Genomic DNA, 24,989 nt, shown 5'->3' on the forward strand with positions numbered 1-24,989 from the left:
GTGGACTCCAGGACTGGAGTAGATAACCTGTTATCAGGCCCTCTCTGTTCACTCAACAACTATTAAGAAGCCCCCTCCCCGAGCCAGGGCCGGCGCTGCGCCCACGAGGGAGGCACCCGCCCCGGACCGCGTCACCCCGCCCTGCGGGCTAGACGACGAAACGCTTCGCCGCTCAGGGGACAGCGCTCCGGTGCAGGAGCCAGGGCCCCAGTGGGGGGCGCAATGCCGGGCCTGAGAAGGTCCGCTCGGGCTGGTCAGAGCTTTCCTGATCCTTTCAAGGCTTGCAGCTGCCTGGGTGAGGGAGACCGAACCAAACCGAACCTTCCTGCAGCCTTCCGGCCGGCCCCGCGGGCGCCCAGCAGCCCGACACGGCACCGCCCCTCCCGCCCCGCTCCTCCCCCCAGGCTCCGCCCACCGCCGAGCCCACGCTCGGCCCCTGACGAGGTTCGCCGGAAATTCCCGAAGCCCCTCTTTTTTTTTCCTTCCTCTCCGTTCCCTGCTCTCCCTTTTCCTTTCACCCGGGTTCCCTCGGCCGTGATTTCCCCTCCCCCTCCTTCCTTCCCCATTGAAATCAAGATGGAGGCTCGCGGCAGTCGCCGGCGCCCGTGATCCCGGAGCTTTCGCCGGCCACGGGCCCCCGCCCTCGCGACTGCGCGTCCGGGCGGCGCGCACTGCTGCCAGCGCTCCGGCCGGCGCCCCGGAGGCCGTGGCTCCGCGCCCCCGCCCCTCGGCCAGCTCTCGGCTACCGGGCGGAGTCCTCGTCTATGTGGGCGCGCTCCTTGGGCCGAGCCGCCGCCGCCGCCCCCCGCCGCCCCGGGGCTCTGCGTCCGCGCGCCGGGCGCGGGCAGCTGGGTGCTCGGCGCCGCCAGGCCCGGCGCAGAGCGGGCGGCACGCGGCGCTAGGGGCGCGGGGCCCGAGGCGGGCGCGGCCGCGGGCGCCGCCGCAGCCATGAGCGGCAGCAGCGGCGGCGCCGCCGCCCCCGCCGCGTCCTCCGGTCCTGCCGCGGCGGCCAGCGCGGCTGGCTCGGGCTGCGGGGGCGGTGCCGGCGAGGGGGCCGAGGAGGCGGCCAAGGACCTGGCCGACATCGCGGCCTTCTTCCGATCCGGTGAGTGCAACAGCGGCTGGCCAGCCCAGCGGCGCTGCCCCAAGCGTTCGGCCGATCCGCCGCGGAGCTGCCAGGCTCCGGCCACCACGCGCCGGTGCCCACCCGTCCGTTGGGGCCCGCACGCTCTCGCCTGGGGCCACTGCTTCCACGCGCCGGGGCTGCCCGCCCCACATCCGCGTGTCCCGCTGCCCGCGCAGCCCGGCGTGCGGCAGCTTGGCCCGAACGCCACCACTTCGCCTTCCCTACACCCGCCCCTCGTTCCAGGGCAGAATCCCCTGGTCTCCCGCTCCCGGCAGCCGCGGCTTCGCGGGCTGGGGCGCCGGCTCTTTGTCTCTTTCGCTGGAGGACCGAGGAGGCGGCGGCGGAGATGGCGTGGGCGGAGGCTCTTACCCCGGAGACCGAGCGGACTGAGCCGGGGCCGGTCCGGGACGGGAAATTGGTCTCTGATCTGTGCCTGTTTGTGCCTGATTTGTACCTGGACCCTCCTCGATCCCAGTAGCAGCTGGGTTTCTTTGCTTGGCCCGCTAGCCTGTCATCTCCCCAGCCTCGGTCTACACTTCTGTGAAACGGGGCAGTTACGGCATTCACTGCCCAGGGAATGGGAACGGTGGCCGAGCTGAAGCTCGGAGGGCCGGGAGGCGCGGTGAGCCATTGTCTCCGGGGACGATCCGGGAGGGTCAGCTGGGAACGTGGCCCCGGGGGGGCAGTGCGGGACTAGGGCTCGCGGGGCACTGCATGGGTGGCGTGGAGGTGGAGGCAGTGCTAGGTGGCCCCGAGTCCACCCCGGCGTGGAGGAGGTGGCCGCGGGAGAGGCGCGGGTGGCGACCGGTCCGTGGGAGGGGCGCCGGGTTTGGTGCGCAGGGGGCGTGACAGGGCGTCCCCGGTACCCCAGCGGCGGCGCCTCCTCCCGCCCCGGCCCAGATCCCGCGCGAGCCGGGCCCGCGTCCCCGTGTCCCGCGTCCCCGCGCCCAGTCCCGTCTGCTCGCGCGTCGGCTGAACAGCAGCAGCAGGAGGCGGCGGCGGCGGCGGCGGCGGCGGCCTCGGGGCCCGCAGCCCAGAGCGCAATCCTTAGCTGGCCGGGTGCGGGGCAGGGAGGATGCAGACTCTGCGTTGGAGAGCGGAGGAGGGCGGGCCAGGTCGGGGCCTGGAGAGGCGGGCGGGGGTGCTGGTGGCGGCCCCGGGGAGGACGGCAGGGCTGGGGACACCGACGGGCCAGGGGAGCAGCCCTGCCCTGGGGGACGCGCGGGAGGTCGGCGGCTCACGCTTTTCCGTGGCCTCTTTGAAAATCACCTCCCCAGATTCGGTGAGATCAGTTCCACAATCCGGGTCACAAGGAGCAATTGCAGCGGGAGGGCGATGGTGAGAGTGAGAAGTTAGCAGTGCTGGTAGATACCTGGTTTAGTACTGTCTTCCCTTGGTTGTCTTGATCTTTGCTAGGCGGGGTTATTTTTGATTCATTTTAGCAGATTGGTTGTGGCTAGGAGTGACACAGCCGACTGTCCAGTGTTAGCTTGGGGTTAATCTACTCCCCAGTGCTCACTCTCCTTGTGAGGTCCCTGCAGAAAGCAAAGGTTAGGAAAACATGAGCTCCTTCTAAAGAAAGCCACCCTCCCCCCCCCACCTTTTTTTTTTCCCCCGGTGCGACTGGCCAGGTAGAGCAGCCCCGTCTTACCTCTTAATAGCAGAACTGGGACGTATTCCATTCATGCCCTGAAGCTAAAGTCTAGCCTGTCTTCTTTTTCTACCACCTGTCACAGAATAATAGATTCTGTGCAGAATTCAGCTCCTCTACAGCTGTTAGAAAGGCTCTTCTGCGTTGGAGATGGATTTTTTGGTGCTTGTGAGACCAGGCTTTTTTACATCTCTATTATGCATAGTAGAAAAATCACTTCTGCTGCTAAGAGCCCTCCCTAAAAGACACCGAAGACTTGCTGCCTGTCGGCGTGACTCTCTCCAGGAGTTGTCGTCTGCTCTTGGCTTTGCTTAGGCCTGTGCTGACCCAGCCGCTGGGGCTCCTGTTCATGTTCCGTTTGGGTCAGAACCAGGTAATGTTGCTCACTGGCTTGTTCCTTTCTTCCCCCCTCTGAAATGACAAACTTAACTTTTAGTTGTTTCACTTGGAACCAGGAGCCAGGGCAGAACTTAAGTAGGTATCATCAGATGCAGCGTCCCATTCCGGGGATAACCTGGAACGTCTTTTTAAAAGTGAAATCTCTTTTGGGCAGCTCTGAGTCCCTGACCTAGATCTTGGCTCTAGCATCTAGGCCAACGATGTCTAGCAGGGGGCAGAGAGGGGCCATTCTGTTGGATGAGTGGGTGTGGGAGTGGGGTTTGAACGGTCAGGGCTGACCAGGTGAGGAAGCTGAGGAGAATGCAGTCAAATCCATCAGAAATCTGGGTTTCTTTTTCTAAGACGCAGAAATATGGGAAAATAGGTTCTCATTGACTAGGGAGGACAGATCAGGGTGTGCTTTTGAGCCTGGTACTGAAAGTGCCAACCTGACTTAGACAAAGGCTTTCCATTGGTGGCCTTCCCTTTCTCAGCCCTGAAACTCTGTTTGCGTGGCTGCCTGATTTTCTTTCTTTTTTTAAATTCCTTCTTGTTGCCCGCATTCGACTTTGTCTTTGTAGCCACAGATTGAAAACTAATACCAGTGGTTGGGTGAAGCAAGAGAAGACTTTAATAGAACTTTTAAACAATTAAGGGAAGTTCAGAAATAGAGTGAATAGTCCTGTGATTTCTCCATTACTGGAAATGCTCACATAGAGGTGCTGTCACCTGGCAGGGTTTGGAGCTGGGCTCAGGGGACAGGACTGCTGCCCTGGAGAGGGGTCCAGGAGATGACCTTGGGGCTGTTCCCCTTTGCCTGTGGACTCTGGCTTTCTCTGAGCCCTCAGTGCCTAATCCTTGTTCTCCGCTTTTCTTTGGGTAATTCAGGGCTCCAGAGCCCTGGTGCGCTTCTCCTCTGCTGAGCATCCACCCAGGTTCACCTCACCCAAGGTCTCATTTCTTATGCTGTCATTCCGTTCTCTGCTCGGGACCTTGGCACTCCCTATTCATTTTGACCATCCTGATCACCTATTTATAGACCTGGCATGAAGCAGGCAGGCCAATTAGTGTTCAAGTGGATTGAGTTGTAATAATGTGAGTCAGGTCCTGGTGCTTGTGTGTTAAAGAGCAGTGAGAGATTTTCTGCAGGTGTTAGTGAATTTTGAACTTCACTTCTCTCCTTTGCACAGAGCTCAGCACAGTAAAACCAATTTCAATGCAAAAGCAAAAAAAAAAAAAAAAAAAAAAAAAAGAAGAAAAAAAAAGGACACCGCAAAAATGAGCTAGTCTTGTTTTAATTTTATTTTACAGATGAGAAATCAGCCTTAGGGAGGTTTCATGACTTGTCCCCCAGACTGGAACTTGGGTGGAGACAGAGTCAGGGTCCTGGTCCCTGGTGCTGTTTCCTGGTCGCCTCCCATAGCCAGGACGTTGCTTACATTAGTTCTCAACCCCACTGGGACCAATCATTTTTATTGCCAATCTATTTTGGGGCTCTGTTCTCGTGGCAATAAATCATTCTTTCAGCGCTCCCTGTTTAACCTTGCGAAAGACTGTGTGTGTGGTGGGGGTGCTTACATAAATGCATTATTTTTAACCTGCCTGGCACTCTTTAGGTTGGCGTTAAATGAATATCTGGAGAATAAAGGTTTGTGGTTATTCAGAAGCATCACGTCCTGTCGTGCTTGGTTTCTTTCATTATTAAATCTTATTCTGGACTCCTCCTGCTGCCCCTCTCCTTCCAGGGAACTGTGAAGAAAATCAAGTCTGTTAGTGAGGGAGAAGCACACATACCTTTATATGTTTTGATACGATGGTTTCCTCAAGCAGTATGGAGGGAAGCTTTTCTTCATATTTATGCCTTTAACACCGCTGAGGTAGTTGGCCCGGGGCGGGCTGTGCTACTTCTGTGGGTATTCAGAAGCCTGGCAGCTTTGGTGGTTGTGAGCACCGATAATGATTGTATTACAAAGTGGGTCCTTGTTACCCTCAATATTTTGAAAACGGAAACTGAAGGAAATGTAATTGATAGTGAATGTTAGTTTCTCCTTTTTAGGTGGCACAGTTTTAGAGGAAAGCAAGGAGATTTCTAAAATTCCTATAAGTGACTTTCGAGAAATCAAAGAAGTGCAGTAAAGTCATCATTGAAAGAAGCTTTTCATTGAGACCTTGTAAACGGACGTATTGATGTGGGGTATTGTATTTTTTCCCTTTGCAATTTAACTATTTAAGATTCAAATGAAAATTTAAAGAAGCCATTTCCACCATTTAAATGATTAACCAAGATTTAAATGAAGACGGTGGTGGTGTTCAAAATGAAGCATGTGGTTTAAATATGTTTCCTAAATGTATGCTGAAAATAGGTAATTTCAGTGGTCTTTTTTGACCTTTTAAATGTTATCATAAATTCAAGATTTGTTCTGAACTGCAAGTGAAAGATGTGTTTGAAGCTGTCATAATCTAAGTCAGCTGTATTCAATATTTACTTTAAGTTCATTTACTTGACTATCGAGAAAATAAAATTGTATCTCATATCCTTGGCAGAATTTCGGAGAAAAGTCTAATTCTTAATCAATAGCCACACTTTACTGCCTGGTAAACTCACTGCTGTTGATAGGGATGAGCTGTGTTTTACTAGAAAAAGCAGTGATAACACCCCACCCCCCATTCCTCCTCAATTCTATAATGAATTGGCTTTTATTTCCTTAAGTGCATCGTCTTGACAAAATTTTAAAAAACTGACAGGAAATAGTATCAACTCCCTGGACAGTGAAGACTTGGATTTGCGGGAGAATCCCAGTGTATTCTGGTGGAAAGTGAGTGCTCTGACCTCGTCCTCCCATTTCTTCCAAGTACTCAGCTGAGTAGACTTGGCCAAACTGACAAGGGTGATGGTGTGGTTGGCCTGGTGGATGGAGATGCTGTGTTTTGAATCTTTTCAGCCTCATTTTAATTAATGGGCTGCAGGGACCAGGCTGGGTCTCCAGCTGGAGCAAGGGGTAAGCGGGTTAGATGTGCAGCCACAGGGTTCTCTTCATCCTTTTCTAGTTCTGCTTACGTGCTGTTCAGTGGGCCACTGGGAGAGGGAATGAACAGGGAGACTTCCCAGTGACCCTTGCACTTAGGAATTCTGGCTGCTGTTACTCAGCGGGAGCTGTTCTGGCAATTCCTATTGCTGTGCCTCTGAACTGAGGGGAAGGGAGCACAGAGGAGTGGACAGAGGCCTGCGGGGCCCTGCATGTGCTACTGGCTTCCTGCTGGACCCCTGGTCTCCTTCCCCTGTGCGCACAGAACAGGACTTTGCTCTCACTGCCAAGGTGCCCAGCTCCCTGCCAGTTTGTAAATCTCAAAGGGAGATACCTGGCTAGACTCTCCAGTGGGGACTCCCAGCTTTTTGATGTTACTGAGCCTTTTGTGCAGACAGTCTTGCTTATGGGGAATCTTGCTCTCACGTTTAATGGTTAACAAGTGCATAAACACTCATTTTCACTTCTCATTCATTCATGGAAACAATTTGCTTAGTGAATAGTTGTGTTGTTACCTGAATTTCCTCTTTTCTGTCCCCTCTCCACATAAGGAAGCCCCTTGAAACCCAAATTACTAACCACCTGCCCCCTGGGAAAGGTTGTATGTGGGGGGAGAGAGAGCAAGCCAGAGTGAGGCTACGAGCTGGGGGGCGGAGGGCATTGACCTCTGAGATTCCTCCCTGTGCCATTTGATGGCAGAGGGGCTGTGGAAATGTAAAACCTCATTTTGGTGATGAACATACTTGAGTTTTAGATTACTGACTCTTTTAATTAGCCACATGTCTACTCTTGTCTGGTGGGGGAGGATTGCAAAGTAGTCTAGAGCTGGTGTTTTGGAGGCATCTTCCTATTTGGGCTTTGTCATAAATGAGTGCATTTTAGCAGTTACACTGACAGAGAAAGCTTTCATGAAAACTTAGTCAACCCAAAGACTGGATTCCAGGTCTGGGGTACTTTGGCTTTGCGGCGTCCACATGAGTTGATCAGGCTTGTTTTCTCACAGTCTGTAGCCCTGCTGTGGACAGGGATGGATTGCAGGAGGTTTCTCTTGGGGAGGGGTTTCAGTGAGCGGCAGCAGATTTGTCCTGGCCACTCTGTGGACCCCCTTTCCTGAAAGGAGGGGGAGTTAGTGCTGCTCCATTACTGCCTCGCTGCGGGGAAGGCCAAGGGTCCCACTGCTGTCTGTCTGTTGTTGTTAGCATTGAAACTGTGTAGGTGTGGATAGATCACAAACTATAGTACAGCCATTCCATTAATGTTGAGTGAAAGAAGACAGTCTCAAAATGCTGCATGCTGTGTGAGTTTGTTTATATGACGTTGGCAAAAAGATAGAACCGTAGTAACAGAAAGCGGATGGTCATTGATTGCCAGGAGTTGGGGGCGTGGAGGAGTATGGCTACAAGGAGGCAGGAGGCAGGTGAAGGATGGGGAACTGATTTGTATTCTGGTCTTGGCGGCTGCATATGTTAAAATTCACAGACTTTTACACACACACACACACACACAGTTTAACTGCATGTTATTTTAAAATGTGACATTAAAAAAAGACTAATAGTAAACTGGGAGAAAATCTATTAAATCAAAGGATTATGTATATGTGGTTAATAAAGGGCTCCCTCAAATCACGTAAGACAAGACAATCTAGAAAGAAAATAGGCAAACAATTCAAAGAAGTATGAATGGCCAAAAAATACATATTCAGCCTCACTGGTATTCGAGGAAATGCAGATAGAACCAATGATACCAACAAAAGCCAAAGCTGATATAAGTAATTATTCTTTAAGTAAACTTGAACAAAATTGAGTTAATTTGGAAAGATTTTATATTGATTTGAAAGATAGTTAATACTTGCGTTCATACTTTGCTATGTAGGACCTACCTTCTTATAATTGCCAGGGGTGGTCTAGGGTAACGTTAAAGATAGATAGGGGGAAATAAAGATTCGTTCCTGGGATTCTGTAATACGTGTTAACTTGGAAATCCATCTGGTGTATAAGTCAAATTTGCTGACTTAAAAGACAGTAATCTTTAGCTAGGGACAGTTACCATTTTTGCTGCTTCAAAATTTCCCACTCCTGTGATTTGTGCTGCTGTCCAGATCGAAGATGACAAGTGGCCCATGCAGGATGATCTTCAGCTCCTCACAGTTCCTGGTGCGAAAGAAGCAGCTTCATCTGGAGGGCTTCGTTCCTACATGAGTATCTATAGGAGATCATTTGCCCTCTGTTCTTAGGCATTCTTGCATATAATTGACAGCGACCTATTTCACAGTATTGACAATTAATAAATGAATTTGTGAAGTGTTAGCCCTACCTACTTTTAAGACTCATAACCATAAAATAAAACTATGCGTGAACTTGAGAAAAACACAATTCAAATTTAAACGTGTAATCCTAAAATGTTTTTAGGTGGGGTTTGTCGGTGCCTGGTTTTTCATACTCTGTGTGTGTGTGTGTGTATGTATGTATGTATATCTCTTGGAAAGTCATAAAATGCCCCACTTTGGAATTCTGTGGAATAGGTGATTTCAGTGCAAGAATGAATGAATGTATCGGAGACTAATACTTGAAATCTGTTTTCAAAGAACTCATGTTTCCTAGTATATATGAAAGGACATGTATAAATGACATGAATGCTCAGGCAAAATGTTTAGATTGTAATTTGAAAATGATGCATATGAGAAGTCATTAAGTTGTTGGTCAAAACAGTGTGTGTATAAATTGATCTCCATTGTTTTTTGCTCTACTTCCTCTTACATTGACCCATTCACTTTTTCTTTTTCTTTCTTTTTTTTTTTTTTTTTTTTGAGACGGAGTCTTGCTCTGTCGCCCAGGCTGGAGTGCAGTGGTTGGATCTCAGCTCACTGCAAGCTCCGCCTCCTGGGTTCACGCCATTCTCCTGCCTCAGCCTCCCGAGTAGCTGGGACTATAGGCGCCCGCCACCTCGCCCAGCGATTTTTTTTGTATTTTTTAGTAGAGACGGGGTTTCACCATGTTAGCCAGGATGGTCTCGATCTCCTGACCTCGTGATCCGCCCGTCTCGGCCTCCCAAAGTGCTGGGATTACAGGCTTGAGCCACCGCGCCCGGCCGACCCATCCACTTTTTCAAGTTCACAATGATTCTTTATTGCTGCTGCCATTGAAGGATGCCACTGATACCTGTGAGAGGGCGCTCTTTGGCATTTGCATTCTGGAAGTTTTGCATTTTCTTATTTGTGTTTACTTTTTTTTTTTTTTTTGAGACGGAGCCTCGCTCTGTTGCCCAGGGTGGAATGCAGTGGCACGATCTTGGCTCACTGCAAGCTCCACCTCCCGGGTTCATGCCATTCTCCTGCCTCAGCCTCCCAAGTAGCCATGACTGCGGGCGCCTGCCACCACGCCCGGCTGATTTTTTTGTATTTTTAGTAGAGATGGGGTTTCACCATGTTAGCCAGGATGGTCTCGATCTCCTGACCTTGTGATCCGCCCGTCTCGGCCTCCCAAAGTGCTGGGATTACAGGCTTGAGCCACCGCGCCCAGCCAATTCCTCTATTTTTTATTCTGAAGCTACCACACAAATATTGAAAAACAATGCTTTGACTGGAGTGTTACAAATATTTCCATGTAACTAGCTTTACACAATAAAATCTCTAAAGTGTAAATTGCCCAATATTTTGACATCTAAATAACTGGAAAAAAATCCCTCATTAGTCTAATAGTAAACAAATAGATTTCTCATTTGTAGGTAGCTTTTTAAAAAATTTAAATTCATGATGATGAGAAGTTCTTCCCAGCATTCACTGCCCTTTTCAGTACCAGAGTGATGAAAGCTGGCATGCAAGGGAGCATTCCTAGCTCAAAAAAAAAACCACACACACACAAAAAAACAAACCCAGATTGCACAGGGGCACAATGTATTTCACAGTTTTTTGTGTGTGTTTTCTTTGAGATGGAGTCTCCCTCTGTCACTCAGGCTGGAGTGCAATGGTGCAATCTTGGCTCACTGCAACCTCTACCTCCTGGGTTCAAGCAGTTCTCTGCCTCAGCCTCCCGAGTAGCTGGGATTACAGGCGCCCGCCACCATGCCCAGCTAATTTTTTTTGTATTTTTAGTAGAGATGGGATTTCACCATCTTGGCCAGGCTGGTCTTGAATTCCTGACCTTGTGATCCACCCGTCTCGAGGTTCCCAAAGTGCTGGAATTACAGGCGTGAGCCACTGCACCCGGCTGTATTTCACACTTTTTAAGAGTCACTTCACCTCCATCTACATTTTGTTGCACTTATCCTAATATGCCTTGGGTCCAGGAACCTGGAGAATGGGCACTAATTTGATGGTTTCAGGCTGTACCTTTTACTCACGTGCCAATTCAGATCAGCGCATCCTGATGGGTTGCCCATAGGAGAGCCGCTCTTCATGGCAGGGGCTTCACTGTAGAGTCATTTAGTGCCAGAATTTTGTTAGTTGGTCGGTATACATATTATTTTTCCAATATTTAATTGCAGAATTTGCAGGATTCATTGTTAGGCCTTTCTCTCATACCTCATGGCATTGTTTATTAGGTCCAGCTTCAGCTCTGCTGGAGGCTGAATTCTCATAAGGTTCAGGCTGTTTGTGAGATGGAACTGTCCACTGAACCAAAGAGCTGGAAACCTTTGAAAGCCTTGCAAGGTTGAGGTGAGATCACATAGATTTGCGGTGATAACCTGCAGAGTGGACAGGGAGCCTTTGGAAAGTAGGATGGCAGCCTCACAACAGCCTGCCACTGGCCATGCTTGCCACACCCTTGCTATCCTCTAAATCTTTAACAGCAGCTGCCAGGGAGCAGCATGAGAGGCCGGGACCCCTGTCACCGGGGATGAGATAGCACCTTTGGAATTGTGCTCCATAGGAAAGTAAAATAAGCGCATCTGCAAAGTAGTAACCTGCTTGCGATATCATAGGATGAGATTTAAGATACTGTTTATTTCCTTTTCTCCCAAAGCTGTAAGTGCCATCCTCTCCTCTAAGAAAACCTGGTAAAATCTTCCTCTTCACTGTTATCTCTGTACTGCCACCACTGGATTTACCATCTGAGGGCCTGTACTTTGCCAGGCACTGTGCAGAGTGTTTTATATACTTCTCCTTGTATAGATGCAGCTCCCCCTCCCTCAGCAGGTGCATGCCATTCCTGGGTTGTGGATGAGGATGTCTGCTTCTGGTAGGGCAAGTGACCTGCCTGCCCCATTTGACTCTGTTTGTGAGGGCTCGAGTTGGAATTTAAGTCCAGGGCTGGCAGATTACAAAGCCCCCTCCATGCCACTTCCCTCTCTCATGGAGGGAGAGAGTAGATGTGACCCCTACTCTATACAGCATCCCACAGCCTCCTGGATTTTCATTTTAAAATCCTGAAAGTTGAATTTGTGTATACTCGTGTGTTGAAGATCAAAGCTATAATTTACAAGTCTCACACCAAATAAAAGTTGAGTGAAAGATTCCAGGCTATAGCAAGTATTTTTCTCATGTTGGTTTGGGCCCTGTAATTTAGTTTCTGTGCCTTTCCTCTTCTCACCTAATTAAAACCGATGTTACCTTTTACATAAATAACCCTAGCAGTCCCAGCTTTCCAATGCAGGCATGTTGGCTCTGTTGAGTTTTACAGGCTCCCCCGGCTCACGGTCTGGGGAGAAATTCTGATTGAAATCTTGGCCCTCTGTTTTCTTGGCTGTCTGGACTTGGACTCAAGCGCTGGATGGGAAATCTCTGTGGCCGTTAACGTGGGGGTGGGGAGGACGGGAAGGGCGGGGAGAGGCTGGCCCGGGAGAGAGGTTTCTCAGCTCTTGCTGTGTGTGACACATTAGAACACTACGAGGGCTTCCTTTCTAACTTAGGAGAGGAACAGGGCCAGGAGTGAGAGGGGCAGGAGGGCGCCACTGAGCTGCTTTTTTGGGGTCGGTTTTATAAAATGGGTGTGGTCACTCCTGGTTTTGCTATATATAGCTGTTTCGTTGTAGCCACTCATTTTTTTGCTGTTATTCATCAAAATGTGCATGTAGATGATATTTAGTCAGGGGAAGCAGGGTCATTTCCTTCCCACTGCCTTAGGCACGTGTCCTAGGCCGTTCTGTGTGTGGGTTGCGTTCTCGTCAAGCCACACCTCATGTGGTCCCCTCACAGTCAATGGCATGATTTTATGGGATGCCCGCTCAGGTTTATGCCCACGTAAAACTTCTGAGCTGTTGTTCCAGCATCATTTCCACACTGGGAATATGCTCTGTTTTTCTGTGCGACTCCACGTTTACTTTGGAGTTTTAATATTTCAGTCAGGATGATTGAAATGTTGGTCTCTTGAACGCAGACATTGTATAATTAGAAGGTAGATTGCACTCTAAACATTTGCAAGTCACTTCCTCCTAGTTTGCCCTAGGAGTTTCTCAGACTTTCAAGCTTTTACATTTTTATGTAATTCTTACCTTTAGAAGATTTCTAGAATTAAAAGGATTGGCCTTTAAGACCCTGGATTGCTTTTGACCTGCTATTGTAGTATATCTTTTATTTTAAACTAGTAAAGGTGATACAAAGCTCAGGTCCGAATTAACTTAGTTGAATTGTGATTTTGCTGTTTATTTTTATTTTTATTTTTATTGTTTTGAGACAGAGTCTCCCTCTGTCGCCCAGGCTGGAGTGCAGTGGCGCAATCTTGGCTCACTGCAAGCTCCGCCTCCCGGGTTCACACCATTCTCCTGCCTCAGCCTCCCGAGTAGCTGGGACTACAGGCGCCTGCCACCACGCCTGGCTAATTTTTTTGTATTTTTAGTAGAGACGGGGTTTCACCGTATTAGCCAGGTTGGTCTCGATCTCCTGACCTCGTGATCCACCCGCCTCGGCCTCCCAAAGTGCTGGGATTACAGGCATGAGCCACCACGCCTGGCCTTTGCTGTGTAGTTTTTGGTCATTTAGTTGGTCCATGTATTAATTGTGGATTGCATCCAGAGTTATTTCGGAGGGGGTAAACTTTGAGAAGCCAGAGCTCATCATGCTCAAACAAGCAAGAACAGCCTCAGATCGCAGTTGTAAGTATTTCACCACTTCTGCTTTGTCTTCCTCTGTCTCTCTTTCTGGATATAGATAACTTACATATTACCTTGTTTCTGAACCATTTGAGAGTAGGTTACAAATACGATGATGTCCCTTACCTCTAAATGGTTCAGTGTGTATTTTCTAAGAGTGAGAACATGCTCTTACATAGTGATCATAATCAGGAAATTAGTTTCGATACAATATCATGATCTAAATCACTAACACCTTTTTACCAATTGTCTCAGGATTGTCCTTTTTGGCAGTTAAAAAAAATTATGGTCCAGGATCTCATTCAGGACCATGTTACGTTTAGTTTGTTGTGTCTCTTCCGTTTCCTTGAATTCGGAGCATCTCCTCAACCTGTCTGTCTTGTTACCCTGATAGTTTTGACAATTACAGGGTGGTTATTTTAAAGACCGCCCCCCAGTTTGGGTTGCCCGATTCTCATGAGTAGATTCAGGCTGTGCATTTTTGGCAGAAGGGCTGCATCCTTTTTGGAGCATCGTGTCTGGGAACATGTGATACCCACTGTCCCACTGTGCTGATGTGCACTTTGATCACTTGGTTCAGGTGATGACTGGCAGGTCTCTCCACCTTATTTGTCCCTTTGTCATTGGTTAGCATTTTGTGGGGAGGTAATTTGAGGCTGTTCCTCTTCTCCCTTTCATTTGTAGCATCCATTTGATGATCTTCGCCTGAATCAGTTGTTAATATGATGGTTGCGAAATGTTGACTTTTTTTTCTAACTTTGTAATTCTTTTTGTATTTAGTTGACTTTGTACTGTAAGGTAGAGCTTTCCTTCTCTTCCACTTCTTTATTTATGTAAGTGTGGCCTCAGGAATTCCTGTTTTATGCAATGAGCTATAATCCTTTGCTGTCACTTAGTTGGATGCTCTAATTATCTAAGATTTGGCTAATGGGAGCCCCTTCATCCTGGCTCTTTTACCTTTTGTGACCTGTCTCCATCATTTTTTGGAGCAGTTTCTTACTTTCTGGCACAATAAACTGTTCCAGGTGCACCTTGCGCTTTCCTTGCCCCAGTGCTGGGATCAGCCATTTCTCCAAGGAGCCCTTGGAGAAATGGTTCATTTTAGTAGGGAATGGTATTTAGAAACACGATCTAGGCACTAAGCGTGTTCATTGCTGCTGAGTTGTCATTGCTTTTAGGGCCTCTCAGTAGACAGAGCTAAGAAGTGTATGCATGTTTGTGTGTGTACGTATGCATACACATAGACGTTAATTACACATGTGCACACGTCCTCTCGGTAATAAAAACCATGTGTTTATACTCAGTGTCTCCAATTCCAGTACAGTACCGCAGGGTGCATTTTAGTCTTTCCTCTTCCATATTTGTAATTCCCTTCTCTGACAGTGAAAATCCTGGCTCCTTTTATCCTCTGTACCTTTACTTACTCACTCAATCCTCAGTATGCAGAACCTAATTTCAGAATGCTAACCCATACCGCGGTGATAAATGAACCTCCACCCCCAAGTTTAAACTGTTCAAATCAGCAGTTAGTGGTCAGCTTCTGTTCAGCTCAGTGCCTTGTCAGTTAGTCATCCAAACAAAACAGATGAAGTAATGCTCTGCAGTTCCCCAGGGGCATGTTTGAGAAAAGAGCTGCCAGACTCCATCAACAGCTTACTTTCTGGTGATGTCGAAGCACAAAATTGAAAAATCAGGAGTCGCCAGAAAAGAAAGGGAGATTAATTTCGTACAGTTTATAAAAAGGACACCTGTTGTGGGAAAAACAGTTGGTCATCTTCATCTCAGCGTACAAATTGCCAAAGAGAAGAAATAAAAAGGAAAGTGGTGAGCCAGTGAGAATGGGTGTGTAGAGGAGGATGGGTCAGGCGGACCTTTCTCAGGGATCCACTGCATTCTACAAGTAGGAGAAGAAGCTGAGTTCATGTGTTGGAGTAAGCTGTGAGTCATGACTTGAAAGACTGTTGCTTACTGCCCTTCATTGACTAAATATTTCTTCTCAGAAACCACCTGCAGTAAATTCAAGGCAGCTATGTTTCAGCCTCAGTGCGGGATTTCTGGGAACTGAGTTTATGTGCACTCAGTCCCAGAAATCATGGAGTGGTGGGTGAGATCTTAGATTTCATTTGCTGCTCTGTGTTTTTCTTCTCTCTCTCTCTCTCTCTCTCTCTCTCTCTCTCTCTCTCTCTCTCTCTCTCTCCCGCCCATCCCCCCCCCATCTTGCTCTCTCTCCCTGTCTCCCTCTCTCTCCCTCACCCCGCCCCGTGTCTCCCTTTCTCTCTTTCCTTTGAGACAGGGTCTTGTTCTTGCCCAGGCTGGAGTGCAGTGGTATGGTCTCGGCTCACTGCAGTCTCCACCTTCTGGGCTCAAGTTCCTGTCTCAGCCTCCTGAGTAGCTGGACTTGGAACATGTGCCACCACACCCAGCTAATTTTTGTATCTTTTTTTGTACAGATGGGGTTCTGCCGTGTTGCCCAGGCTGGTCTTGAACTCCTGGACTCAAGCGATCCACCTACCTCAGTCTCCCAAAGGGCTGAGATTATACACCTGAGCCACTGCACCTGGCCTGTTCTTCGTTTTTCTACATTAAATGATGACATGGATATTAGGTCCCTGACTTGGGGAGACAGTCTCAGTTTCATATATTAAGTTCTGTACTGCCCATAAACATCCTCATGCTTGTTAGATTGTGTTCTGGAAAATTTGGCCTCTGTATTTCTAGCAACACTTCCTATGATTACACATTTTAGCAAGAAAAAAATCATAATTTGCTTATTAGTATTTTAATGGAGAAAGGCTTTTGATATTAGAAAATCTGGGAGTAGGCCAGGCGCTGTGGCTCACACCTGTAATCCCAGCACTTTAGGAGCCCAAGCCAGGCAGATCACAAGGTCAGGAGATCGAGACCATCCTGGCCAACCTGGTGAAACCTGTCTCTACTAAAAATACAAAAATTAGCTGGGCGTGGTGGTGTGCGCCTATAGTCCCAGCTACTCGGGAGGCTGAGGCAGAAGAATTGCTTGAACCCAGGAGGCGGAGGGTGCAGTGAGCTGAGATCACGCCACTGCACTACAGTCTGGGTGACAGAGTGAGACTCCGTCTCAAAAAAAAAAAAAAATCTGGGAGTAAAAAGTCGTGACTAGGGGTAGTGAGAGTGACTGCTAATAGGTCAGACATTCTGGGGAAAGTTTTTGAGCTAATGGAGATGTTTTGGAATTAGATAGTGATGAGGCTAATCCCAGCACTTTGGGAAGCTAAGGTGGGAGGATCTCTTGAGCCTAGCGGTTTGAGACCAGTCTGGGCAACATAGTGAGATTATCTACCAAAAATTTAAAAATTCGCTGGGCTTGGTGGCGTGCGCCTGTAGTCTCAGCTGTTCAAGAGGCTGAGGTGGGAGGATTGCTAGAGCCCAGGAGTTTGAGGCTGTAGTGAGCCATGATTGTGCTACTGCACTCTAGCCTGGGCAGCAGAGTGATGACACCCTGTCTCTTAAATAAATAAATAAAAATAAAGAACAAAAAGCCACTTAATTTTCCTACCCCTTACAAAGTAGGCAGTGATAACATTATACCTCAGGAAATGGAACTCAGAGAGGTTTTTTAACTTGCCCCAGATCAGGTGGCTATAGGGACAAGGTTACCACGTGTACAGTGGGTTCTGCCGGAGGCGGAATCCGCCTGTGCTGGTGTCTCCTCCTCTGACGTGCATCTCACATGGAGGAATTTGACTCAATTTTTTTCTACTCCCATTCCCCCTTCTTTTGGTGTTAGAAAAAATGAAATCACCCCTATTTGAAGGAGGGGATTGTGGATAAGATTTGACCAGGTTTCAGTTGTGATTTGATGGTGTATTTGGAAATTTTGTGGAAAACCCTAGGTTAACTTTTCAGGAAGTGGCAGTCAAAAAAAAAAAAAAAAAAAAAAGAGAGAGACTTTGTTTCCCTATAGATTGTTTCAGTCCTGGTGGTGTCTTTTGAGATGGTGAAGAGCATAACTGAAAAAGTGGAAACTGATAATACTTTAGTTTTTATTGTTTTTTAAACATTCTGGGAAAGTCGAAGGGAGAGGCAACTTTTCTGCTATGCTCTGCTGAAAATAATATTAACATTAAAAGTCAGTGTCAATGTTTTTCTGCTAGTGTGAGCTTTATGTTCTTTTTCTTTTTTTTTTTTTTTGAGACGGAGTCTTGCTCTGTCGCCAGGCTGGAGTGCAGTGGCATGATCTTGGCTCACTGCAACCTCTGCCTCCTGGATTCAAGCGATGCTCCTGCCTCAGGGTCCCAAGTAGCTGGGATTACAGGCATGCGCCACCACGCCCAGCTCATTTATTTTTGTATTTTTAGTAGAGACAGGGTTTTACCACGTTGGCCATGATGGTCTTGATCTCTTGACCTCGTGATCTGCCCGCCTCGGCCTCCCAAAGTGCTGAGATTACAGGCATGAGCCACTGCGTCTGGCCAAGCTTTATATTCTTGAATTTGGGAGTCACCTCTGCTCACCAGCGTACAGACCGAGACATAGAGTATGTTGTTAGACTCTAAAACAGAAACGGCATTAATTTGCATAAAATCGCATATGCTCTGTTGCAATAATTTTCATTGTGCCTGTTTTAGAATTGAGTTGACACTTCATACAGAGTATTCCAGCTCAATTAAAAAAGAGACATCGCAGAAAGAAGAATTTGTGTGGCTTTGAAATTTATTTTGGGCACAGTCCCTGAAAGAAACGAGCTTCTAAGGACTTTTGTTCTTTGTAGTGTTTTGAAACCCTCTCCCCATTATATACATTAGAACGCGTAGAGCAGGTTGGGGTTGGTCTGCTGTGTAGAATGCCTGCAAAGGGACCAGAAGTCTGTCGGAACAAGAGTCTCTTAGTGCAATGCCTCCCGCAGGGTGGTGACCTTTTCATGATGTTTGGACTGTCATCTTTGTTCCCAGTTTCAAATGCCTAGCTCAGAATTACTTAGTGCTTGAAGTAGTTTTCATCTTCAAAGGACTTTATGGACATTATTTAATATACATGACACTGTGTAATGAATGAGCTGTTTATCCCTTGAGCAACGTCAACATGCCAGGTGCCATACATCTGGAGAAGACGAAAATAATACTCTGTCCAGTGGGAGTTTATAGTCTAAAGAGGCGAGATGATTAGGCAGATTCTCTCTTTTGGCCTCTTTTAAAAATGTGCTGGGGAATGATGTAGAAATTAAAATCATAAAAGATGATCAGCTAGCTCAAGTCTACCTAATTGAAATTGCCCTCAAGGTGAAAATGAAATTTGAGATGCTCTTAAAAAGACATCATGTATTAACTCCCGTTTATCACACATTTACTGGTACACAGCCTATTTTACTTGTGTTACAGGTAAGGAATTTAGTGAAGACTAGTGCAGAATTCTCAGATCTCCTTCCCTACTCGTCCCTTTCTCCCACTGAAGCTCCTCTTTTTGTTTGCATGGTCTAGAATGGCACTTTGTAACCAAGGCCACATGTGAGGCCCAAACACACACTGATTATTTTTGTTGAGATGGAGTCTCACTCTGTTGCCCAGGCTGGAGTGCAGTGGTGTGATCTTGGCTCACTGTACCTTCTGCCTTCTGGGTTCAAGTGATTCTCCTGCCTTAGTCTCCTTGCAACTGGGATTACAGGCATGTGCCACCACACCCGGCTAATTTTTGTAGAGATGGGGTTTCACCATGTTGGCCAGGCTGGTCTTGAACTCCTGACCTCCAGTGATCTGCCTGCCTTGGCCTCCCAAAGTGCTGGGATTACAGGTGTGAGCCACCGCGCCTAGCTCAAACACACATTTCTTAGTTGTAGATCAGCCTGTCCTTTGTAGCTGTGCGGACCTCCTGGGAAACTTGGACTTCTTGCCCCTGTTGGCCTGTTCAGCCCCCGTCGCACACCCAGCTCTGTGTTCTGTGCTCTATGTACCTGTACCTCTTTCTGGCTTCCTTTCCTAACTTAGCTCAAGCATCCTTTCCTTTGGAAAACTGCACTTGACCATCCTGTCCTAGCCTCTTGAGGCCCGTTGGTGTTGGCACGGCACCTTGTGAGAACTGGATTCTGGACTGGTTCCTTTGGGTCGTAATTGTTCCTTCGCTTGTGAGTTTGAGTTGCTGGGATCTCTGACCCCAGCGCTGGCCCAGAGCAGCCCTCAGGTAGAAGTGCAGTAGATGCTTGTTGTGGTTTATGCCTGTGGTTCCTTAACTCAGATTGTCTCAGAATTTCCTGGAAAGTTTTCTTTAAAAATATAGAATCCCTAGAGATTCTGATTTAGTGGTTGTAGATTAAGCCCCTAGAATATGTATTTTGAAAAAACTCTACTTGTGATTTGTTTTGAGACGGTCTCTCACTCTGTCACCCAGGCTGGAGTTCAGTGGCATGATCATGGCTCACTGCAGCCTTCACATTCTGGGCTCAGGTGATCCACCCACCTCAGCCTCCTGAGTAGCTGGGACTGCAGGTGCATACCACTATGCCTGGCTAGTTTTTTGTAGAGATGGGGTCTTGCCATGTAGGCCAGGCAGGTCTCAAACTCCTGGACTGAAGCCATCTGCCTGTCTTGGCCTCCCGAAGTGCTGGGATTATAGGTGTGAGCCACCATGCCTGGTCTCTACTGATAATTTAGATGCAGAGCTAGGTTTAGGAACCATTGAGTTATGCCAAGGCACAGTATTAGTTGTGGGTTATGGAATCATGGCCAATTTGGAGTAAGGTGTAAGTGCCATTTGCAGAATCATTCCATTCACATTTCTGGAGAGAGTGGAGAAAATGAATGCAGTCCCTTTATGATGAGGATGTGCTCCGTGAAGAAGATCCTGGCTCGTGGAGGAGCTTCCTGCTCTGAACATACTGAAGGCACAATTGGCCCTTCAAACTCTCATTTGAAGTCACTGTGTTGCCATAGAGATATTGTGTAGTGTTGAAGGAGATTAGAGAAATCATGTCGTAAATTATCAGAACAGATGGCTTGTAATTTAACACTCTCCTAGCCCATATTCTTTGTACTGACACTTGAGAACATTGAAGATATCAGTTTTTACTTTGTTCTTTTACCTATAAAAATGGCAGAGTTCATATTGAGTAAGATCTACAATGGGTATTGTATATACCACATACACAGTGTGATATGTGAAAGCATTTTAGGAGTGGCTTCCTTAACTTTGCTAGTATAATTTGTTACTTTTCCCCGTCAGTTCCCTGGATAGATAGAATAAAAAGCCTGTCTTATTATTTTGATAGCACTGGTCAGGGATAATTTTTATCTCCTGGCTTGATAATAATCATATAATATTCCTTTGCAAGTGCAGTTCTGCTTGCATATATTGTATGATCCTGTAGATTTAGGCAGCATAGTCACTTCCAAGGTGTTTTTATATGTCATCAACCACTAAAGGGTATTTTCTTTTTTTTCTTTTCTTTTGAGATGGTGTCTCTCTCTGTTGCCCAGGCTGGAATACAGTGGCACGAGTCAATGCTAGAAAATTTTTTATAAAAGTGCTAGGTAATTATATCAGAAAGCATCTGAAAAACAGTCTTATCAGAAGGGCTTAGAGCCATTACAGGAGTGAGGGACTTAGTGTGGAAATAAGCTATAATTTCCTTGATGAGCATGTTGATACTACAAGACAAGGTTGGCTCAACCTCCTGGTAACTGTCCTGCAGCAGAATGGGCTAGCTCCAGCTTAAATACATTGGAATCAGATTGCCTGGGTATTGAATTGCATGGCTTCAGGAGAGGCTGTTTGGTTCTGTGAAACCACATGTCATGGTAGTGAGGTGAGACTGATGGTAGTAATTGTTCAGGAATCCGATTTTCCTTGAGGGCAGAAAGGCTCTGTTGTACCAAGCTCAGGATCTTGTTTTCCTGAAATTGCTTCAGGCAGATTTAAACAATGGCCTCTTAAACTACTGGATTTAAAGAGTAAGTAGTTTTCCATGATCTTATTTCTCATTAGTAGGGAAATGTAAACTTTTACCTTTGATCAAAATTTTGTTTCTGTCAGCTGACCCACTGGTGTCATTATGATTGTGTTTTTCCTTGTAATGTTGCCTTGCCAGTTACTCTTGCCAGAGGAATGTCATCGTTGGAGTATCTGCATGCCTAAGTCCAATTCAACTCTTTACATAGAGGCCCCATGCCCTGAAGTGTTGTTGTCATTTTGCCTGTTTAGTTACTTTACAAACACTAATGGCATGTAAGGCCCCTGAGAACCCTGGTTCTGGAACAGACACAGGCCACGGAACAGATGGCCCTTGCCAGGTGGTCCTTGGGTGCACAGTGGCTGTGGAGCTGCTGTCTCTCGACAAAGGAAGGAAGGGCACTCTCAGGGAAATCAAATGGATCAAAGCTGTTCCTCTACACGTGTTATCACTTTAGGCTTCCCAGAAGCTCTACTTTTATTTTTATTTTATTTCAACTTTTATTTTAGATACAGGGGATACATGAGCAGATTTGTTATGTGAGAATATTGCTTGATACTAAGGTTTGGAATATGGATCCCATCACCCAGGTAGTGAGCATAATACCTGATGTGTAGTTTTTAAACCCATGCCCACACCCTCTGGTAGTCCACAGTGTCTAGTGTTCCCATATTATGTCCATGCATCCTTACCGTTATCTCCCACTTATAAGTGAGAACATGCAGTATTTGGTTTTCTGTTCCTGTGTTAATTAAGATTATGGCCTCCAGTTCCATCCATATTCCTGCAAAAGACATGATTTCATTCTTTTTTATTGATGCATAGTATTCCATGGTGTATATGTACCACATTTTCTTTATCCAGTCTACCATTGGTGGGCACGTGCATTGGTTTCATGTCTTTGCTGTTGTGAATAGTGCAGCTGTATTTTTATTTTATTCTTCCTGTTGACCCTCTGTCTTTCCTTCTGAGGCACCGTGTCTCTGTGGACCCTTCAAAGGGACTTTCCTTTGTTTAGGAGAGTGACTCACCCTGAGGTCATTCTCAACCTTTTCTTGGGAAGGGATGCAGCCCTTCGCAGACAGAGCTGCATCTGCCCAGAAGTACGCTTTTTCACAAAGGGCCCTGGACCCCAGGTGCCCTCCTGCACAGTAAACTCTACTGGTGGTGTCATTCTTAGCCTTGTGGGTTTGGGTTTCCCAGCCTCCAGAGGTAGGAACGCCAACCAGCCTGGGATGGTAGGTGGGTGCTAGGCCCACATGGACTGCTGACGTGGGCTGCACCCAGACCTGCTGAGGGAATGAATGCCTTTCTTCTGTAAATGGACTCCTTATCATTCTGTTTTAACTCCTCTTTTTCTCATTTCTTCCTTTCTCCTGCATTTCTCTTGTCTCTCATTCTTCTTTGACCACTTAAGAGTGACGGTGCCACTTATGGCCACTGCCCATTGCTGAACTGTGCTGGAGGCAGTCAGAGATGAGTCTGATTTCTGGGGCAAGAGTTTAGGGGGATGCTCCCGGTGGAGAGTCCGTTGGATTCTGCATTAGCTCCTCACTACAAACTTCAGCTGGGGGTAAGCCGTGCCTTGGAGGCACCCCCTTTTTCTGCCCCAAGGCCCTGGGTCTGAGCCTATCTTCTTCTGCATGTCCTCTTCCTGTCTCTCAGGTGTCCTGTCACTTGGTGGGGTCTCTTGACACTTAATTTCTCTTTCTGCTTGATCCCAATCCCCTTTAAGCACAGTTTTGTCTAATTTAAAATTCGCATTTTATGATGATCTTAATAAATTTGGCTTAGCAAATAAGTGTGATGCTTCTTAATTTGGGGGCAATTTAATCCCTTTTTCTAAACTGTGGTATATTATTCCTTAAAAATCGATTTGGCTCAGCTGCCCTGGCGTCACATGATTTCTTCTTGACATTTTCTTTCCTGAGCCGCAGTTCATGTTGAGGTTAACGCCTACTCATCCCTCTGCCCTGAGTGCTCAGCACATAGTCAGTGCTTAGTAAATGTTCGCCAAAAGCAAGAACAAGCGCTTGCTACATCCCCAAGTCCAGTGGCCAGTTTCCCTGTCTTGTCTCAGGAGGCTGGTGTGATGTGGTAACTATTGAGCCAGCAAACCTGGGCTAGAGGCTGGGCCATTTTATGGCGTAATGTCCTCTCCAGTAGAAATTCGGGAGAGGGGAAAAAGGAGAAAGGGAGACAGTAGATTCTTATGAATGTGGTGTGCGTGTCTGTGGAATATGGGCATAGGCGGCAGTAGAGAAGGGAGGTCTCAGTAAAAGCAGCTGCCCCTGTTTGTTGGGCTGTGTTCACTTGGCTGCTGTCGATCTAACTGCTGTTCACTGTTAATAATTAGTCCTCAAGCACCCATTCTTGGGCTTACGTCTTCTGTGTAATTCCTCAGTCTCTAGATTGACCAGGCTTCCGGTGGACCCTAAGTAATATTTTCTGACCGATCACTGGGTTTGATCAGTCAGTGGAGGGTGAAGAAACATCCATTATCAGCTTTCCTTTGAGATTTAAGATCTAGTTGCTTCTGGTGTTTCTGTTCTGTGTTAATGAGTTGATTTCTGTTTCCTAATGAGTAGGCTGTGGAACAGTACCTCTGGGGGGAAGATGGCATTGGTAAGATTCGCTAAGCTCTTGGGTATATTTTTACAGGAGTCTGTTCATGAGCCAGTTAAGAATGTTTCAGGTCTTGCCTTGTCTCCCCATTTCCATAATTCACTTCCATTTTTAGGACTTCTCCCCTGGCGTCAAAACTTTATTTACACGAATCTGAAAGCAGGCTGCAGGGCTGTTTGAAATCACACACGTCAATATGAGGCCAACCCAGTTTTTCATAAATAGGTCAGACTGTTTCTATAAAGTAGGATTCCAAAAACAGTCTTGTTAAAGCAAAAGTATTTTAGGAAAAGATACCCATTGTTTAAACCTTTAACCTGTCACTAGGGCTTGGGCTAATACTAGCACTAGAAAATGCTAATTTCTGGGTCCTGCCTTGGAAGAACTGAGACTTGCCCCAGACGTTATGAAGAGAAAGCTTGAAGAGAAAGCTTGCGGGCCACATGGACTAAGGCCCAGGGATAGGCGTGAGTCAGAGGCTGGGCAAGGGCCTGTAAGGAGCTCTTGGTGCCCTTGAAGAGGAGCTTGGTTCTGGGTGGGTGCACCATGAAGAGCTGTGACTGGCAGCATTCACCCCCTGCCCCCCACCACCAGTGGAGCAAGTACCCTTACTTTACCTAAGTACTGAGCATTCATTTCTTAGTAGAGATTGACTTAAATCTGTAAGTTTTTTTTTTTTAATTGGTGATTGTGCTTTTTAATCCATATGTCAGAATCATCTGATAATTGTGTGATACTGAGGAGGTATTTAAGCCATAGCAAATCAGGAACGGAAGAAGCTGAGATGGGGTTTACAAGGTAGTTCTTCAGATGTGTCTGAAATTAGTACCCTTAAGAATGTTACTAATTTCTGGCATGATCCTTGGAAAAGTTTCTAGAACAATTGGAAAGGAAACCAGAATAGCTGTGAAAAATGGCGGTGTTTGCAGGCGTAAACACTCACAGCCTCGCACTCAAGTGTGTCATCCTGAAATCAGTGAAATGCTGTCACTGATTTCATGAACCTTATCATCCGTGAGAACTGGATATGCTGTGTGTTTAATTCATGACCGAGCTTTGTGTGCTGTTCACACAGCCTAATGCAAGACATGCACTTGAAGAAAAGTTTATCCTAAAATCCCCCAAATAGGAGGTCCCACATAGGTGAACTGAGTAGGCTCTCTACAAGTACATTACTCATCATGTTTTTAAAATAGGAGATTCCCAAGTGAATCTGGCTATTGGCCAACAGATTGAGAC

At 47.1% G+C, this 24,989-nt stretch overlaps 1 protein-coding gene across 4 annotated transcripts in view; it reads left to right on the top strand.

Moving 5' to 3' along the window:
* Positions 1-564: 564 nt before the first annotated feature.
* TRIO (trio Rho guanine nucleotide exchange factor) overlaps positions 565-24,989 on the top strand; it is a 366,542-nt gene continuing 342,117 nt past the window's right edge. For 3 of the 4 annotated variants that reach the window (XM_015139749.3, XM_078004622.1, XM_078004623.1), the window contains exon 1: positions 921-1,105. In XM_015139749.3, the coding sequence (XP_014995235.3) occupies positions 949-1,105 (157 nt within the window). In that variant the 5' untranslated portion in view covers positions 921-948. Of the gene's footprint in view, positions 1,106-24,989 lie in introns of all 4 variants that reach the window. The other variant, XM_015139750.3, reaches the window with a different exon arrangement.

Source organism: Macaca mulatta, chromosome 6 (assembly GCF_049350105.2).
Source record: "Macaca mulatta isolate MMU2019108-1 chromosome 6, T2T-MMU8v2.0, whole genome shotgun sequence".
In the NCBI taxonomy this organism is placed as follows: domain Eukaryota; kingdom Metazoa; phylum Chordata; class Mammalia; order Primates; family Cercopithecidae; genus Macaca; species Macaca mulatta.